The sequence below is a fragment of the Anarhichas minor genome, unplaced genomic scaffold (assembly GCF_050575085.1).
Source record: "Anarhichas minor isolate MPS153535 unplaced genomic scaffold, ASM5057508v1 ptg000045l, whole genome shotgun sequence".
In the NCBI taxonomy this organism is placed as follows: domain Eukaryota; kingdom Metazoa; phylum Chordata; class Actinopteri; order Perciformes; family Anarhichadidae; genus Anarhichas; species Anarhichas minor.
This window is the reverse complement of record NW_027466491.1, coordinates 8,446,283-8,465,677: the sequence shown is the minus strand read 5'-3', so window position 1 is coordinate 8,465,677 and position 19,395 is coordinate 8,446,283. Positions and strand designations below refer to the sequence as shown.

The 19,395-nt window shown below is 42.1% G+C and overlaps 2 protein-coding genes across 2 annotated transcripts; both read left to right on the top strand.

Moving 5' to 3' along the window:
* The first annotated feature begins 282 nt into the window (after positions 1 to 282).
* On the top strand, positions 283 to 11,167 carry pah (phenylalanine hydroxylase). Its single transcript, XM_076111648.1, has 13 exons — positions 283 to 354; positions 1,583 to 1,705; positions 5,434 to 5,617; positions 7,568 to 7,656; positions 8,141 to 8,208; positions 8,829 to 9,025; positions 9,182 to 9,317; positions 9,407 to 9,476; positions 9,629 to 9,685; positions 10,006 to 10,101; positions 10,543 to 10,676; positions 10,788 to 10,903; positions 11,124 to 11,167. The coding sequence occupies exons 1-13, from the start codon at positions 283 to 285 to the stop codon at positions 11,165 to 11,167; spliced, it is 1,386 nt and encodes a 461-aa protein (XP_075967763.1).
* A 1,195-nt stretch (positions 11,168 to 12,362) lies between these two features.
* Positions 12,363 to 17,875, top strand: th2 (tyrosine hydroxylase 2). The gene is made up of 15 exons (XM_076111310.1): positions 12,363 to 12,602; positions 12,991 to 13,165; positions 13,346 to 13,434; positions 13,539 to 13,606; positions 13,689 to 13,739; positions 13,833 to 13,978; positions 14,697 to 14,832; positions 14,925 to 14,994; positions 15,080 to 15,136; positions 15,593 to 15,688; positions 15,784 to 15,917; positions 16,195 to 16,430; positions 17,172 to 17,299; positions 17,626 to 17,738; positions 17,851 to 17,875. Exons 1-15 carry the CDS (start codon positions 12,363 to 12,365, stop codon positions 17,873 to 17,875), a joined length of 1,764 nt encoding a protein of 587 aa, XP_075967425.1.
* The last annotated feature ends 1,520 nt before the right edge of the window (positions 17,876 to 19,395 follow it).

Below are 19,395 nucleotides of genomic sequence, written 5' to 3'. Positions count from 1 at the left end.
GCAACATTTAAATTAAAAAAAGTTAAAGTTGAAACCCAGCAGTGCATACCCGGGACCAACTTCAACCCAGCGCTGGACAGCCATAACCAGATGTTCCGTTGTAATTCTGTTTCACAACAACCGTCCCGTGACATACCGATGCAGAGGGGTGTGTGGTGTCACGTGGGCCGCCGTTGCAAACGCGGAGAGCGGAGAGCTTTTATAGACAGGAGCTGCACACAGAAACTTTATCACAGCTCCACAGCAGCACACACATAGGTCGTTCAACCGAAGAGCAAGAGGATGGACGCTGCATACAAGAGAGTGAATGGAGACCACGGGCCAGAGGCAGAGCCAGAGGAACCAAACACAGGGGTAAATCTATATAACATTTAACGTCCTTTGCATTTGGCTGGGGCACCACTTTATGTCCAAAAACCCATCAGCTTATTTGTTCTCTTCTTCTGTGATGAAATAGTAATTTTAAGATGAAAAAAAAGAGGTATTATATATAATCTTCCACCTGCTAATTCAAATCAGCAACAACAGTGATGGAGTCATAGCTGGAATGTTCCAGGTACAGCAGACAAAGGAGGGAGAGTTGAAGTGAACAGAGGGCAAATACAAACAAAACAAAAAGCAGCTGTTACTGAAAAAAATTAAAACTATGTGATGACAAGGTCTTGCAAATTTTTTTTTTTACAAATGATCTATGTATAAAGGTATTTGGGAACCTGGATTAAAATATATATATATATATATATATATATATATATATATATATATATATATATATATATCCTGTCTGTTATGTTACAAAAGCTAGAGCTTTAGTCGATCAGCAAGAAAAATAATATGCAACTATTTAAAAGTTTATTTTCCAAGCAGAAAATGTCAAACATGACCTCATTCCAGTTTATCTAATATGAGGGTTTCCTTTCTTTGTCTCATGTCAAATATAAATATCTTTGTGTTTTAGGGTTATTGATTTGACAAAACAAGCTATATGAAGACATAATGTGTAGATTAATCAAATGTAAAAATAATCGTTAGTTGCAGCACCAACAGAAGGCCTCTGTTTTAAAGATTCCTGTGCAGTCAAGACTATCTTTAATTAACTGTTAAATGTAACACTTCATTTAAAATGTACCATTTCGGTTCATGAATTATCTCAAGTACAGACTGTGTGCTGAAGTTCCATATGACATGTTAGATTTAATAAATAACTATCTGGACTGTGCAGGAATTTCTACATCTGTGAGATATTGTGATCCGCTGTGTGCTCTCGTTTGTTTAAAATCCTCTCATGTGTGGAGCATATGGTCAATCCCATGCAGTGGCGTGAAGTAGTTATGATGGGCCCTAGTTTTTATTAAGGTTAATTAGACAATCATGCCCATTCAGCTGCCAGATTTAGAGAGATCATATGATCGAGATAAAAAATACTCCAATTCGTCCTCCTCTTTCATTGACTGCTGCAGTTGAAGTTGTTTTAGCTGCTCCTCTGTGATTCTGCTTGTGTCAAGAAAAGTGTCTAAAGCACATTCAAAAAACCCGTAAACCCCACATCAAAGCCATGTGTTCTGCTGTGTGTCTTTCTCAGCGAAGGAGAAGGGGCTCCATGTACCTGGAGGAGGAGACCAACAAGAAGTCCGAAGTGATCACCTGCATTTTCTCCCTGAAGGAGGAGGTCGGAGCTTTAGCCAGGGGCCTGCGACTCTTTGAGGTAAACGCCACCTCTCGACTGTTGACCCTAACGCTTCCCCAGCGCTGATATACAATAAAAGATCCATCCTTTCTCTCAGATCATGACATAAGTTACAAGCACCAAAGGAAACCTGGTCTGCATGGCCAGAGGTCTGAACTGCATTTGTTCAGGAGGCAAAACTGCATTCTGCAGTTTAACACCAACCCGAGCACGCAGGAATGTTGATGTACTACTGGGACCATACTTTGGGTAAAACTAACCCCTCCATGGTGTCGTTAAAAACAAGTCGCTGAGATTGACTTCTAACACATCCAGAAATAATCTCTTTTGTTTTAAAGGGCCAGTGTGTAGCATTTAGGGGGATCTATTGGCATAAATGGAATATAATATTAATAAGTATGTTTGCTTTAGTGTATAATCCCCTGAACGTATGAATTGTTGTGTTTTCGTTAGCTTAGAAGAAGACGTTAAAGGGAGCAGCCGGCAGCCGTGTTTCTACAGTAGCCCAGAACGGACAAACACTGGACACTGGACCTTTAAATTACAATTATGAAATGCATCTGAGTCAGAGGAATCCACAACCATAGACTGTATAAGACATGGACGTAGTCTCTGTGACGTCCCCCAAAGGTTTCTGAAGAGACAAAAAGAAGCTCAAAGTTGGAAGCTGCGTCTGTCGCCATCTTCGCAGTGACGACACCTTTATGCCTTTATATAACTTTATGCCTTAATATAATTTAAACAAATGAGTTTTATAGAAATTCAACCTCAGTTGTCATGAACGCAGACATTAGATATTCGTATTTCAGCTGTAGAGTTGGGTATTTTTACATGGGGGTCTATGGGGATTGACCAACTTAAGCCGACTGCAGTTTTGGCAATTCTGCCAAAAAGTTCAGCTTCGGTGGTTTCCGATACAGCTTCCCAAGTGAAATTCCCAAATGTCAAACCATTCCTTTGTACCAATGACGGTCTGAAACAACAGACGGACATGATGAGCTGATGACGAAGGTTCTTCAGGTCTTTTAAAGTTATTGATTAACATGAACAAAACATGCTGCGTGAACAGTTAGGTTCTTTCAAAATTGAGGGACTGATATATTACTTAATCTAGTTCACCAGTTCATGTAGTTACAACATTGAACAGTATTTTGGGCAGAAGGAAGTAGCTTTTACATGTTATCTGTAGTTGCTGCTGGTGTAGCTGACCCTTTAACGAAGGGAACTAAACAAGCTGAGCTTATCTCACATGTTTGCGTATCAGTCGTGTGCAAACATGACGGGCAGCTCTCTGATCCACGAACCAACCTCCTCCAGGGTTTCTATATGCAACAGTCAAACATTGAACTGCTCAGAAATCTATGAACCAATCGTCTACTTGTAGTTGGCAGTGAAAGTGCATTCACTTATGTAGCAGTCCACTTAGTCCAATTTAGAAATATGTATTTGTCATTTTTGATTTACCACTTAATACTTCTACAGTTGAACACATTTTACTTCTTTACTTCACAACAATTATTAGCTACCTTTTAAATTTTGCTTTAACATACAAAATATATGATAACGGTATAAACTGACAGATTGTTACAGATTAAAGTTGCTTCCTCCAGAGCAACATGGGACATTATACACCTGTTTTCAGGCTTGTGATAAATACACAGAACTTTATGTGTAAAATCATCAGTAATAATGCAATATAATATAGTATCAATAACATAAAAAATAAAAAATTAATAAGAGTATTTCCCAAAATATTTATGGTCTGATCCGGGATGATTAACTTTTTTAGGTCATTCATAATCACAAAGTTACTAATTAACAGTAAACAAAACAAAAACATGTATTTGCCTGTGTGTACGTGACTATTTCTGTGTTGACTGTGTTGACTGTGTGAGGCTCGAAGTAGACACTGACTGGCAGCGCCAGTTTACTCTGCTTGCAAACAAAACACGTCTCCCAAACAGTTAGCCGGAAAACAGTTAGCCGGAAAACAGTTCACATACGTGCTGATATCCCTCGAGAAAAATATGTTTTATTTCAGAGAAAAACATTATTGTGGATATTTTTGTTGTTGTGGGGGTGGAGATTTGGTTTGACTCTGTTTAATATCAAGTATCTGCCAAATGCAGCAGTAAACACATCAGGATCCTTTCTGGACCTATGAGCTCCCACTTTCCTGATCCTCCCCCTGCTCCACCCCCCTCCTCCCCCAGATCTCCTCTTCTTTCAAACTTTTTCAAGGCCAATTTACCCCCATACCATCAAACCCCCCCCTCACAGCAATGCAACACATGTTGATTCCCCTAAAAAGTACATGTTGAAGAGCACACACTGCACGTCTTCCTTGCTTTTCTCTGACAAATTGAAAGCAACTGCCCTGTGCGAGCGTTCAGCCGAGCAGCGGTGGCATCTCATCATGTGTTCGTTTCATTCCATCAACGTGTGAATGTTTAATCTGCATATTTCAGTGGCTACATTAAAACCGTCACACTGTTTATCCGCCTGGGACTCAAGCGCATGTGACACGGCAACGTGGCTTTCACGTGACGAGCCGGAGCCTGGGGTCGGCCTTGAACTCAGCGAGGCTGACAGGAGGGTAAATGTCACCTACCGGTGGAGGGACGGCTCGGAGAGGTACAGCAATCTGACGACCACTGCATCGTGCTGGGTTTAGGATTTAGGGTTGACTATGTTAAGCTGGACCAGCCCACCGATAGCATGCTGAAGTATTTCCCTTTGTGCACAGAAACAGCAATAGCGTTGAAGCTTTTGAGCTTTTGTCCGAGGGACAAATGAAACATTTAAATGAAACAGACTTGACTTAAGAAATGTTTTTGAATCTAAGTGTTGCAATCTAAACGCTTCACTCTTCTGTTCATTGCTGCTAAATGCAATGCATGCACAAAATAGGGCGCATCTTCCAAATATTTAGATGCAGCCACGTTTGCACGTTTGCTTAGAAAGCTACAGTGAATCTGCTGACAGCGAACAGATAACTGCCCATGAAAAACAGAGTTACATTTTATTTGAATGCAGACCTGGACTGAGTCTTTGGTCATCAATGCAGTCACTCCAGGGGGACGCAGGACCACATGCTCTTTAAAATAAGCTGTTGAAAGTAGAATAGGATCCAGATGGGATCTGCTGCGCACGCCCTCCTCTTTACTTGGCCAATAGTACACAGAGAACAACATACTCCCTCTCCCTCTCCAAACTTACATGAACCAAAATCCAACTTTGATGGTAAGTACCACTTAGAGATAGTTACGCTCTCCAGCACCAGCTAGAGCCTCATTTTGGACATGAAGAACTTTCATTCAAAAGACTTTGGAAACATCTCAATGGTTTTGTGTTCATGCTGCAGAGTGAGAAAAAGCAAAGATTGTTTATTCCACTAAACCACCACAATATGTCCTGAATGACTTCACTGTGCAAGTCTAGTCTGTGTGGCTCTCTGTCAGTTTGCAGAGAGAGTTGATCTGAAGTCATGGTGACCGACACAACGTCTGATCAATAGCTATCAATTTAATACCAACACAACGCCATCTAGTGGTGGAATAAAGGCAGTGCTGCTGCAGCACAAGTTTGTCTTACATGCATGCATTTTGTAATTTTCCACTTTGTTTTCATGATGAAACTTTTATCGTCAACAAATTGAAATTTACATTAAATATAAAAGAAACTAACAGGATCTTCAAAGCAAAAACAAATCAGGTCTCACCTTTTTCTTCTCCTGCAAACCTCAGGAGAAGGGCATCAACCTGATGCACATCGAGTCCCGTCCGTCGCGGATGAACAAAGGAAATCACGAGTTCTTCATCAGCGTGGACGCCAGCTGCTCCCAGGCCCTGGATGAGGTCATCGACAGCCTGCGTACACAAATCAGCGGCCCCGTGCACGAGCTGTCCCGCAACAAACAGAAGGACACAGGTGAGTGAGTTCGTGTAACTGAAGAGAGCGGATGAGCACGCATCCTCAACATGATCATATACATGTGTTTTAACAACGTGCTCCACAAGTTGTGAGAGGAGAGTTTACGAGTGAGTTTATCCACACTTCACCATATTAGCTTAACGATAACAATAATATCTTCTCAATAAACAACTATTTTGGTCTAAATTGTTCCCTAACTCGAAGGAGTGTTTACATTTGTGTGTCACATGTTATTAGATCCACAGAAGGGGCCATAAGTTTAATGAATTTTGCTAACATCCTGTGTTTTGTTGTCTTTTAATCATGCATTGTTTACTAAATTCTCCATATTACATAATGTTTTAGCATGCTAACATTTGCTTAGCACTAAACAAGAAGTACAGCTGAGGCTGTTATTCGTTTAGCAGGTTTTTGGTTTATGATTAAAGTATTAGAAAACCTCATGGTGGTGCTAGAGAAAATATCAGGGCATTACCAAAGTCATTAAGGTTCATCCCCTGGGGATCATGAATGTCTTTATTCGATTTTGTGCTCATCCATAGATGTAGAGATATTTTGCTACACAGGTGACTCTTTTGATCTTGAGTTGGTGTTTGAGAAAATGTCAGGGCAGTTATTAGAGTTGTTATTAGAGTTGGCATTTGTGGTCCCGCTTTTATCCAAAGCGACTTACAATTCAGAGTCTATCACATTTCTACACCGTAGGCACAGCTACGGGAGCACTTTTGAGGTTAAGTGTCTTGCTCAAGGACACATTGACATGCGACTAGCAGAGCCGGAGCCGGGGATTGAACCGGATTGAACCGCCGACCCTCTGATTGAAAGATGGCCCTGCTATCCACTTAGCCACAGTCGCCCCACAAATGTATGAATGACTTCCAAACCAAACCTCATGACGATCCATCCAATAGCTAGTGAGTAAGTAGGATTCATCCTTTGTGGACCATGAATAGATATTTCAGTCTGGCCCGATGTGGCAATCCCTGGAGCCACACAGCTAGCGTGGCTAAAAAATCTAATTACATGGAGATCAAAACAGCTGAAACGGTCCATTTATCAAGTGTTGTTGTGCTGTTGGGTGGTGCCTCATGACCCTCCAGTCAGACGGGGTAATGGAGAGCCAGCGTCGCCGATAAGACTGATGGCCCATCGCCCACATCTAGACCCCTTTATTAGTTGTTTCCAGAATGACATTAGTTTAGCTACTGAGGACCAACAGGCTCAGCAGGAACAAAGGGGCTCTGTGTCCTGGTCCCGGACTAACACAGGGCAGGCAGAGACAGACAGGGCCACCATGGATCCTCCTTTGACCTCGGTGAAGACACTGTGGTCTGCTGGTCAGGGTCAAGTGGACGAGGGGATATTTATGGCCTGTTTTGGAGACTGCCTGTTTATAGAGGAGCCTAGCAGGGACATATTGTCTTCTTGGGGCCTCAGGCTGGACCACACTGCACAAATGCAGATTAATGATTGGGCCCCAGTGTCTTTGAGTGTCATAAATCCATATGAAGAAGCAGATGACCCTTGATTACTGTTCTGCTGAGTGTCAAAATGCCATGGCACTGAAAAAAAAAATCCTCTTTACTCATTCACATCAGTCAAGAATCACACGATTCTCAGCCTGCAACAAACAATTAATGTCCATAACAATTAATCTCCAATCCAAGATGACGTCTTCAAATGTCTCGTTTTGTCCCTCCAACAGCCTCAAACCCAAAAGCTCAGTTTAAAATCATATAAAACAAGAGATTACTTCTCATTGGCATTACACATTTGAATTATTTGGCATAAAAATTATAATATACTACGTCAAAATATCCAGAATATTAAAATGCTCTTCGCCTTGCGCAGTTTGTGGCATTAAATCTGAATTGATTTGACGTGAATATATACATGTTGAATACAAACATAAACTATCAATGTTTAATAACTGTAATTATTCTCCAGTGCCGTGGTTCCCTAATGACATCCAGGACTTGGACCGCTTTGCCAACCAGATCCTCAGTTATGGCTCCGAGCTGGACTCTGATCACCCGGTACGGACTGACTCATCCATCACTGTCTGTGTGCCGCATCCTGCCTCCGCATGTGTGTGTGTGTGTGTTTGTGTGTGAATACGTGTCCACTCCCACCCACGCGTCTTATGAAAGACGGGGCTGTGGAGATGACAGGCTGCACTCTGCCGTCTATTCTAATGGAAACTACCTCGACACACAAATTGATGTCATTGCTTTAATTGAGCCCCTATAATTATAGATAATTGCTCCCTTTTGCCACCGCCATTAAAGCAAAATGTATTCATCATAAGCTGAAAACCCCTCTACAAAGGCTTCATTTGAATATGTATTTGCATGCTCTTATTAGAGACGGAGGGCATAATGCTGTCAAAGGCCACAGGGTTTAGCCTTAGCAGAGGATTTCCACTCTTTGATTTAGCTGTGAGTGGCCAGGCTGCGATCATGAGATCTAACATGGCTTTCCTTTGTGTGTGTGTGTGTGTGTGTGTGTGTGTGTGTGTAGGGCTTCACAGATTCAGTGTACAGAGCCCGCAGGAAGGAGTTTGCTGACATCGCCTTCAACTACAGACAGTAACTACTCCTTTATTTTGAAAGTCCACCTCTTATTTTGTGTGTGTTTTTAAAAAGGGCCTTGGTGTTTGTGTGCATAATTGAAATGTGTCACACACAGGCACTACAAAGAGCTCCGAACCCCCAATGATATACCCACTGAGGTGGCTCGCATTTACATACGTAATACTGTGATCATAATGAAGAGCTGCTGTGCTCACGTAGTCGATCATCATGGGGATATTTGGGGGAAATGAATTCAGCTTAAAGTGCAATGTAGAAGCAGGAGGATGTATTGACTGATAAAGGACAGTAACACTGATCATGTAACTTCCTTTGTAGTCTTAGGAGGGTCCTTACAAATGACGGCACTTTCAACTAAAAATAAAAACAAATGTGTCTATAATACAATTCAGCAAAAACAGAGAATACATTTATAATAAAAGATAATAAATAAGTGAATATTTACGTGGATCTGTTTGTTTGCTTACGTATATACTGTCGTTGTGCAACAAGTCTATCTGCAGTTAAACTATAGACTTACCCTTTATTACTTTACTGCAATGTTTGTTCCTAAATTGGACAAAACTCAACAAGAAACGGCACAAAGTGCATAAATGAACCTCACGTCTTCGTCCCAGTGGCCAAATCGTCCCTCGAGTGGAGTACACGGAGCAGGAAAAGGCCACATGGGGGACGGTGTTCAAGGAGCTGAAGACTCTGTACCCGACTCACGCCTGCCACGAACACAACCGGGTCTTCCCCCTGCTGGAGAAATACTGCGGCTACAGGCAGGACAACATCCCACAGCTGGAGGACGTGTCCCGCTTCCTGCAGTGCAAGTCCTTCATTTCATTTTGGAAACCCCGGGGTGTTTCGATGTGGGAGGCAGGACCTGTTCAAACGCCCTACTTCCTATCCCTCCCTCACTAACTGCTCTTATTCAACACAACCAAACGCTCACCTCTCTCATCTCTCCGGCTCTGTCCTGCAGCGTGCACAGGCTTCCGGCTTCGCCCGGTGGCTGGCCTGCTCTCGTCCCGGGACTTCCTGGCCGGACTCGCCTTCCGCGTCTTTCATTCCACGCAGTACATTCGCCACAGCTCCAAGCCCACATACACACCTGAGCCGTGAGTGTTCCAAACGCTATTCATAAAAAGGAGGAAAAAATACATGTTTTATGTGATTTTTCAAGGAGTCATTTTGGTTTCTAATGCAGGGATATCTGCCACGAGCTCCTGGGACACGTTCCTCTGTTTGCTGACTCCAGTTTCGCCCAATTCTCACAGGTAACCAAGTGTCCTGTCAGAGAAGAAATGATGAAAAGATACACCATAGGATCAATGAAGTTTTATTTTAACACACAAATCTCTGGAACATTTGTGGTTCTGTAACTTTTTATCTTCTAATCTTTATGCTTTCTCTATTTAACTCTGTGCAGGAAATCGGTCTTGCCTCCCTCGGTGCCCCTGACGAGTTCATTGAGAAACTTGCTACTGTGAGTGCTGTGTACATGAGCCCAAAATATACATAGTCTATTATATAATAATGTTTAAGAACTAAACAAGAAACTAATTCTGGTCGGCTTCAGAACAGGTACTTCTGCACTTCTTCATGTCAATGAAACATTGCTCAAGGGCAACTATTTATCTTATTTCTACGTTTGTTTAACAGGGATAAGCAATGCAACAGATTGTGACTCTGTCAATCTTCTCTGAGTTCTCTGGGTTTGTGGAAAGACGTCCTCCTTGTTTGGTGAATTCCTGTCTGAGTTTGGATAATGGATGATATGTTTTTTGATGAATCGTGTGTCTTCAGGTCTACTGGTTCACCGTGGAGTTTGGCCTGTGTAAGCAGGGCTCGGAGATCAAAGCTTACGGAGCTGGCTTGCTTTCATCGTTTGGCGAGCTGCAGGTAAGAGAGGGGGAGGGGATGGGATGGGGGGGGGGGGGGGTGCACGTGTTTGAGTCATCTGTACATCACTTTTAGCAAACATGGAGGCAGCAGCACGATAAACACACACTCAACCTTGTTGCAGTGGGTTAGTGGTCCACTCAGATTGGGGTTTTGTGTGTCACTACTCCCCCAGTGGGTGAAGTGATTCAGTGGGTAAATGGGGGGGGAGGGTGGCAGAGAGACGGGAGGACGATCTAGGCCACCGGTTTCATAAGCTGCTGTCAGCAGAGGATGTGCACTCTGCCAAGTCACATCAACGGAGAAAGCAGATCCCAGAATCATGCTGCACTTCCTGTTTACTGGAGTAGTGATGGGAGCAGAGACACATATTGACAAACTGAAATACAAACGGTAAAAAAAACACAAAATAACATCTTTTCTGACACTGTTTTCTTTCAGTACTGCCTGTCAGACGAGCCCAGAGTCCTGCCCTTTGACCCCGCCAAGACCAGCCTCCAGAAATACCCGATCACAGAGTACCAGCCCGTTTACTTTGTGGCTGAGAGCTTTGAGGACGCCAAAGAGAAAGTGAGGTAAGTAAATGTTTTTTGTTTTTTTCTGTCCATTTGATTTGAAGCTTTCCTGCATATATACAGGATTAGGTTGCATATATAAAATAAACATTTACTTCTGTCTGCCTACAGGAAATTTGCAGCCACCATCCCCAGGCCTTTCACGGTGCGCTACAATCCCTACACTCAGAGTATCGAGGTGCTGGACAACACTCAGCAGCTCAGGAACCTGGCTGACTGCATCAATAGTATGTGGCCTCTCTGCACCATTCTATCTTCTGCCCGCCGTTGTCCTTCACCTTCAGTTCAAGAAGTCTACAGGCACACACACAGTATTATAGACAATAGCATTAACATAAATTAGATCAACTTCTGTAACAATAAATAAGCCAGTCTGAAGATGCAAGTCAATCTTTTTTTAGTTTTAGGTTAGTTTCGTTTTCCTCTAAATGTCTTCTCTTATTCCAGGTGAAGTGGGGAAACTGTGCGAAGCCCTGCGGAAGCTGGATTAAGTCCACGTGTAATCTGAGCCCGAGCTCCCCGAGAGTCTCCTCATGTATTCAATGAAACCGTTTCTTATTGGTCCGCTTGGAGTTGTGCTCTGCACACTTGCAAGTTAGCTTTCTTTGTCTTACTTCCGTAGGATAATAATGGGTTTGTAACGGCTAAAAAAATGTTACCGTCAATTTTATCTCAGTGTAAGTTTTATTAAGAGGCATGTTTTTCAAAATAAGAGGGTTTTGTGGATCTTTTTAGTGACTTTGATGAATTTAAAACCCATTATGTCAACATCTAATTTAATGTCTAATATGATGTAAAAACAGCTGAAATCATGAGATATTTTGATGCATTTCAAACCAGCATTCTGACAGACACTGGCTTTCATTTTGTTTGGCTAAATGTAATGTTTTGTATATGCATGAAGTGTTTTGATGAAGCAAATAAACATTTCTCTTCTCTCTCTTTGTCATTCATGAGTTCCTTTACAGTTACTTCTTGCATATCTTTTAATAATATTATACAGAATCCTTTATCATGATGTGCTGCATAATTATGTGTGGGACAACACATAATTATAGAAGCAAGGAGCCAGGACGCTGCACATTTCTAAACAATACTACACTAACTAAACATGAAAAGTGTCTAATAACAACTATAAGTCATCCTGTCAGTGGCTGCAACAGATAATGAATGACAATACAGTAACACAGTGGAAAAAACATAAATATGTCTTCATAGAAAAACTGTTATTATATTCATATCAGCATTCAGTTATAGTTGTTGCTACATATGAAATAGTTTGTTATTGACCATTTGTTAAATGTGTATTATCTTCTTATAAATGGGTTTAAAGTGTAACTGAAATTATAATAATGTTTTTTGCAGTTAAAATATTTTGAGTTATTGATTTTTCAATGAAGAATAGAGTATAAAGTCTCTGATGTGCAACACAAAGCACTTTTAACCTCCACAAATCCGGATAAACTGTATTTGACCTATAATAAGACATGTATGTGAGCTATGGGGACCTCTTGGATGCAATATATCATGACGCAAAACAGGCCTTAAAAAAAAGCCAAACGCACGCGCCGCTCTTGCGCAACTCATCTCCATAGAGCCCTCAGATGACGGGCTATTTAAACGCGGAGGTGTCGATGGCACACATCCAGTTGGCTCCGGTCCCACCGAGAAGCCTCCAGCGGAGCCATGAAGACGGAGAGCGGGGCGCAGACCGCGCCGTTCGGCGGGAGGAAGCAGAGCCTGATCGAGGACGCTCGCCGGGAGCGCGGCAGCGGCTCCGCGGGCTCCGCGGGCTCCCCGGGGCCCTCCAGGTACGGAGACGGCTTCGTGTTCGAGGAGAAGGACGGCCGGGTCACGCTGAACGTCCTGTTCGCCCTCAGCAACGAGAAAAACGCGGGCTTCTTCAAAACTGGGAAAATATTCGAGGTATATTAAATTCAGATATTGTACTTGTGTACTGATGCTGTCATGTTATATGTATAGAAAGAGAGAGAAAGTAGAAAGCAGCATTAAGTACCTCAAAATTGTGCTTAAGGCCGTGACTAAATATTTTCCCCCAAAATGCATCACTTGAGGTTAAACTTCCAACAATCCAAGCTAATAAACATCTGACTGATTGGTGATATTATAAGATATTATATTACTCGGCCGACTATTATTAAATGAAGGCAGAGTTGAAGTTGTAGCTCCTACATTTCTTCATAAGAATAACAAAAACTAAACTACGAGGCCATTTTTGGGACGCGAAAGCTTCTCCTCGGTGTCAAAACATCGATAAGAAGGAACAATGTTGGTCTCTCTCTGTGTCTCACAGACGTTTGAGGCTAAACTTCTCCACATCGAAAGCCGACCGGGAAGGAAGTCAAAGAACAGCACGACTGACCTGGAGTTCTTCATGGAGTGTGAAGTCCACAGCTCCGACCGGGACGTCTTCATCAACGCTCTGAAGAGAGTGGTGGACGACGTGCGCTCCATTCCAGAGGAAAAAGGTGCCTGACTTCATCATTACTCTTTCTTTTTTATCGGACCTATATGTTGTGAGGTGCGTTGATGTTAGGACATCATATGAAATGTTAAATTAAATCAGTTATTGCTCCTTTTAGGTTGTTGTCATATGACAATAAGGCCAATTACAAAAGCACTAATTAACTATTTCCCTCTCGTCACAGTTCCCTGGTTTCCCCGACAGATAAAAGACCTCGACAGGTGCAACATGTTAATAACCAAGTTTGATCCAGACATGGACCAGGATCACCCAGTGAGTGTGTTTACATACCTGCTGCAGAATGTCACGGTTTGAAATAATATATATGAAACAAAAAAACTATTTATGGTGACTTAATGTCTTTCTTTTGCCGGCAGGGATACAGCGATCCAGAATACAGAAAGAGACGGGCTTTCATCTCGGAGCTCGCCTTCAGATACAAACAGTGAGTCAGATATTCATCCATCGTCATGAAACACAGAGCGCCATTCAGATATTCTCTCTTAAGTTCATTGTCTTTGTCACAGGGGGGACCCGCTGCCCACGGTGGAGTACACAGCAGAAGAAGTGTCCACATGGTGAGAAAGAAGTGCTCATGTCCTGCCCGTTAGAAATGCAGAATGCATGCCAGAGGATGGTTAACGTACAATGATGTGTGGTTGTGTTCAAAGGAGGGAGGTTTACCAGCAGCTGAGGAGTATCTATCCCGGTCTGGCCTGCAGACAGTTCCTGGACGGGCTGCAGCAGCTGGAGAAAGAGTCCGGCTACGGAGAGGACCGCATCCCTCAGCTCAGAGAGGTTTCTGCCTTCCTGAAAGGTGACAAAGATGGAAACATTTAGAATTATGAGAGCTTAAAGTCTTCAAAAGATAATAGAGATTAATTAAATCAATGAATCTGCTTTGGTCTCTCTAAAAGGTTACAGAGATAAGAAACACACAGTAATAACACTTATAAACTAGCAGTTAAAGTTTGTTTTATCATAAAAGAAGACAGAAATCATAAATTATAGGCGTCTGACATTCTAACAAAATAACACAGAAACTAAAACATGTAATCAAAAGAAGCATCGAGCATTAAAGAAGTTTAAAAACTCCACAAAACACATTTAAGAGGCCATGAAAGAGGGAGGAAGTAAAAACAAGAAGTTTCAAATGAACAGCTGGACCAGGATAGAAAACACAATGCAGTCTCAAAAGCGCTGTTTTAATGTTTCAGAGTGTCGATTACTGATGTCATTATGTTTAAAGTAATACCTGCAAGCATATGCATGAACTGTTATGTTACATACAAATGTAATCCAATATGAGTTACATAAAAAGATCACACAAACTTTAATATCTGTTGTATAAACAGGAAACAAAATGCACAAAGTCACAATCATGAATGTCATTCTGTGCTGCATAGAAGACAAAGACACAAAGATACATACACATCATTCAATAAGTAGTTATTAGAATGTGTGGTTGAGATACTGCAGAAGGACTGCTTAAGCACGCAGATATTTCATTTCATTCGACTTTCTGCTGGTTTCAGAGAAAACTGGTTTCCAGCTGCGTCCGGTAGCCGGCCTGCTGTCAGCCAGAGACTTCCTCAACAGTTTGGCCTTCAGGGTGTTTCAGTGCACGCAGTACATCCGGCACTCCTCGGCGCCCATGCACTCCCCCGAGCCGTGAGTCATCCTTTTCATGGACCCTGAATTATTCATTTATTCATTCGTCTGATTTCTTTCTTTCATTGACTCGCTTCCGTCTGCTCCGACAGGGACTGCTGCCACGAACTACTCGGCCATATTCCCATGCTGGCAGACAAAGAATTCGCACAGTTCTCACAGGTAACTGCACCGTCGGCTCGTTGACATAATCAGAGTGTAATCTAGTTTTATTACCTTTAATTCTAATTCATTTGAACTGTTTCAGGAGATTGGACTTGCCTCGCTTGGAGCTTCAGATGAAGACATTGAGAAACTGTCAACGGTAGGTTGTTATTGAGATTTTAACATATTCAGACATACGTACTGTTTTGTCAGCTCTTCATCGTGAGAACAGGAGAATGACACAAGCTCAAGTATTTCTTATTATGTTGCACCGGCTCTCTTTAAACTGGCAACATTCTGACTTGTCTTTGTTTTTAAACACTATAGCTCTTTTTCTTCCTACGGATATATCGAACACATGTTTAATCGTATATTTCTATTATAGTTGTATGATTATTGACTCTTTCATTATTCCTTGTATGTGAGAACCGTCTTGTCAATAAACCTGTTTTCTGATTAAATCAGAAGCTTCTAATATCTGAGGAAACACAGGCTCTCCTCATTCTGTGCAATGGCTCTTCACTGCCATCTAGTGGCTTAAATACATGACTAACCACGCTCTCTTTCAGATAATGTCTTCATCTTCCTTTATGGTTATCATGTTCTCTCTTTACAGTTATATTGGTTCACGGTGGAGTTCGGCCTCTGCAAGCAGAACGGAGCGGTGAAAGCGTACGGCGCCGGACTGCTGTCATCTTACGGAGAGCTCGTTGTGAGTTTGTTCTCCGACGTTCACGCACATATTTTGCTGCATATTCAGTTGTTGTTTTTTTTGCCAGTCTCTGACCTTTGACCCGTCTTCTCCAGTACGCTCTGTCTAACGAGCCGGAGTACAAGCCGTTCAACCCCGAGGTGACGGCGACGCAGCCGTACCAGGACCAGACCTACCAGCCCGTTTACTTTGTTTCTGAGAGCTTCGAGGATGCAAAGACCAAGCTGAGGTATCCGCCTGATACTTTACTGCTGTCTTTACTTTATTGTTAACCAACTGTGTTTTATGAGAGTCTTGCAACTTAGATGATATAATAACGCAGTTTCCCAATGGAATGAATAAATTACTTGATCTATAGATGGCTGCAAATTAAGGTGAAATCTTGAGAATAAAGTTTCTGTTTACATTCAGTAAAACACATTGTGTGTGTATACCTTTAAATTATGTTTTTTCTTGATATTTGTCACACATCTGTATCACTGCATCTGTTAATTCTCCTTCCACAGGAGATACTCTGCAACCATCAAGCGTCCCTTTGCGGTTCGCTACGACCCCTTTACCTGCAGCGTGGAGGTTCTGGATCAGCCCGGCAAGATCCAGGACAGTCTGAGCCAGATCAGAGAAGACCTGAAGACCCTTCACATCGCCTTGGAGAAGTTCAGCTCATCTTCAGACCCGGGAACAGACTCCCTGCAGAGAGAAGAAAGTCCTGCAGGAAAAGAGAAGGAGGGACATTTGGCCTGTAAACATTGTATATGAGATCTACTATGATGAAGAACACAAAGAGAATCAGGACGTAGTCAGGTCTGTGTGGTTCCACAATGTGTGTATAATGTAAAAATATACGTCTATTTTCATGAAGAAGTCTTGAAAACTTTTTACATTACAGAGAGACAGAAAAGTAAAGTATTTCAGATCCTTTACTTCAGTAAAAGTCCCGTCTTCAAAACCTCACTTAAGTACAATTATGTATCATCAGCAATATTTACTTTAAATATGAAAAGTAAAAGTATTGATAGTGCAGAAAAACTTTCCCCGTCAGTGTTTTACTATTATATCTGATGTTTCTGCTGCATTCATGTTGCATTTTACCTCCTTTATATCCTGTTAATCTGTAAAAAGTACATTTACCTCTAAGATGTAGTACAGTAAAAAGTACATTATTTACCTCTGAGATGTAGTACAGTAAAAAGTACAATATTTAACAATGTAGTTATTATATATAAATATGTATATAAAGTAGTTAGTCTATATTTCAGTGCTTAGAGTAAAAGTACTTAGTTACATTCCACCATTGAAGACAGTAAAGACACGGATTGCCAGCAGGAGGAACAAGAGAGAGAGAGAGAGAGAGAGAGAGAGAGAGAGAGAGCCACTACAATACAGAGCTTGTAGACATTTTCTAGCTTTTTAATTCCAAACCGACTATTTCCATTTGGAAAATTCTTGGAACCCATTTATCTTCATGTGTTATTAAGCGAAGGGAAGGAGCTAATTATGAATGATTTAAGTATCATGTTCCCTGCGCTGGTCAAGGCCAGAGCCAGCACTGCGGCCCAGAACATTGGTCTGGGTCCAGGTCACCGGGACCTCACAGTCAACCACAGCACGGTCCGCGGGGCTGCACTGCTGACAGATGCTCTTCTCTCTTTATTTCTCTTGCGCTGCGCAGCTGCAGAATTTGGCCTTCGGGGTTTTTTGACGGACGTCCAGCGTTTTGATCTCCACACGGGCGACAATGCATATCAGAGCTGCGCACGTCAAAGAGACAAATCGTCTCCATGTGCAGGACTCGTAAAGCATCGCCGGCATCATCACGGCGGCTGGCAAAACCCTCCCATCGGCCACCTTGTGTTGGGAAGCTTCCCCTTCCCATGATTCCACTGTACAGTAAATCAAGCCCTCATATCATAAGTGTTTCTTGTTATTGATGTCAGGGCCATCCCATCGCTAAGCTGGCTACGATGCCTCCTCCGGACTGGAAGCAGGGTCATGAGGTTCACGTTGTCCTCAGAAAGAGAGATCCTCCAGGAGTAGGGGAGGGAATCGGGTTAGTTGTAGGCACAATGAGTATTTTCCGAGAAAATAATTTAACTGACAAAAATAATTCCTCTTAATCATCACTTATGACTCACTGTGTGCGGTGGTGTCTGTATCTACAGAGACCCTTCCTTTCTTTTCATTTGACTGTGTTCACTCTGCCTCCATTAAAACACAGAAACCAGGTGCAGGATTGTAAGCACGCACCCAAGAGGAAGCTACGAAAATGGAGCAGGGCCGGAAAAAAAAAATTAAGATTGCAAATGTAGTGAAGCGAAACAGCAAGCGAACGAAGCTCACTACGAAACAAGAGTGAATCTGAGGTTGGCTTTCACCTGCTGGGGAGCACCCTGCTCATTGTGCCCTTTAGGCCCGATAAAGGTCTTATAGCTTTGTTCATAGTCAACTAATAGATCAGTTATAACCATATATATAAGGGCCGCCCCTCTGCGTCCGATACCGACTCACGAGGCACCCTGTAGTGTCCGTATGAGACGCTTTCATGTTACTACAAAGTAAACTAATCTACTTCATTATCAGACGCTCAGAGAAAGTAGTAGAACGACCAAAAGAGGGAGGGGAGGTGGACGGGTCAATCCAACACGGGACTTTTAACCAAGAGACCAATGTTGAGTTGTTTTGAAGTTACTTTAGTGACATGTTTTCTGTACTTATGTTTACCTTTTACTTAGTTTAAGTACTTATTTTAAGCCCGACCATGACGTTTTTACTGTGACCGGGCGCTGCGGCTGCACGGCGTGTTAGAATGTGGTGCTAAGGGGTTTGAAGTATGTGACGAGTTGGAATGAGAATGTGTTGCATTAAAAGGGACATTTTGCCAAGGACAAGAAGTAATGGAGGTTTATGTCCCACAGGAGAAATAACTATGTACTATGCACTGAATGCACAGACATAAAACCCATCTATTCATCTCTCTGGACACATAGATCCTAAAATATTGATTTACTCCTTTGAAAAGAACAATTGCTGGGTTGCCAGGTCATGAAAACATCTGGTTGGCTGTTTTCTATTATTTTTAATGTCCTTCCCTGACAGTTGCTTTAAATTTCGAGTTAGCTTTTAGGTTCATTACGGTAACTCATTCAGTGACCCGAAATTAAATGCTAGTGTTTCTCACTTTCTAATTAACCATCAAGTGTGCGGTTATAAATCTTAACGAGCCATTAATAACGCACCACACGGTTCTCATTTTCTAGTGAGCAGACAGCAAAAGCTCGTAAGTCATCGCTACTATGAATGTTAAATAAACAAAAAATGAAGCGTCGTCACTAATATCAAGACAGTAGATGTACATATTCATTTTCTTTAATGGACTTTGGTTGACAACAGTTCTGATGATCAGCAAACTACTCAGAAGTTGTGATGGAGCACTTTTCGGCCGACTCTCTTCTGCTCATCACGATCAACGTAGTCGCTTCATTCTGGGAAAAGCGCTGCGCAACAAATCAACCGTGAGATTAAATCAAACACCGGCCTCAAAGAGCTTTAATCTCTGTCTTTGTTTCCCTTCATATCATGCTCCTCATTATTTTTATTTGCTCTCTTTTTTGTTGAGCCCAGGGCTTAAAGTTGGGCAGGGCCCCAGAAGAGTTATCTGAGGGGGAGATTAGGAGAAAGTTAGTGAGGATTTTAAGGCAGTCTGATCT

Bases quoted from the DNA above. Each gene is read 5' to 3' on its own strand.
- pah (XM_076111648.1), top strand. From the start codon at position 283: ATGGACGCTGCATACAAGAGAGTGAATGGAGACCACGGGCCAGAGGCA. The intron at 5,618-7,567 runs GTGAGTGAGTTC...ATTATTCTCCAG, and splicing joins CAACAAACAGAAGGACACAG to TGCCGTGGTTCCCTAATGAC. The intron at 10,677-10,787 runs GTAAGTAAATGT...GTCTGCCTACAG, and splicing joins GACGCCAAAGAGAAAGTGAG to GAAATTTGCAGCCACCATCC.
- th2 (XM_076111310.1), top strand. From the start codon at position 12,363: ATGAAGACGGAGAGCGGGGCGCAGACCGCGCCGTTCGGCGGGAGGAAG. The intron at 13,166-13,345 runs GTGCCTGACTTC...CTCTCGTCACAG, and splicing joins CTCCATTCCAGAGGAAAAAG to TTCCCTGGTTTCCCCGACAG. The intron at 14,833-14,924 runs GTGAGTCATCCT...CTGCTCCGACAG, and splicing joins CCCATGCACTCCCCCGAGCC to GGACTGCTGCCACGAACTAC.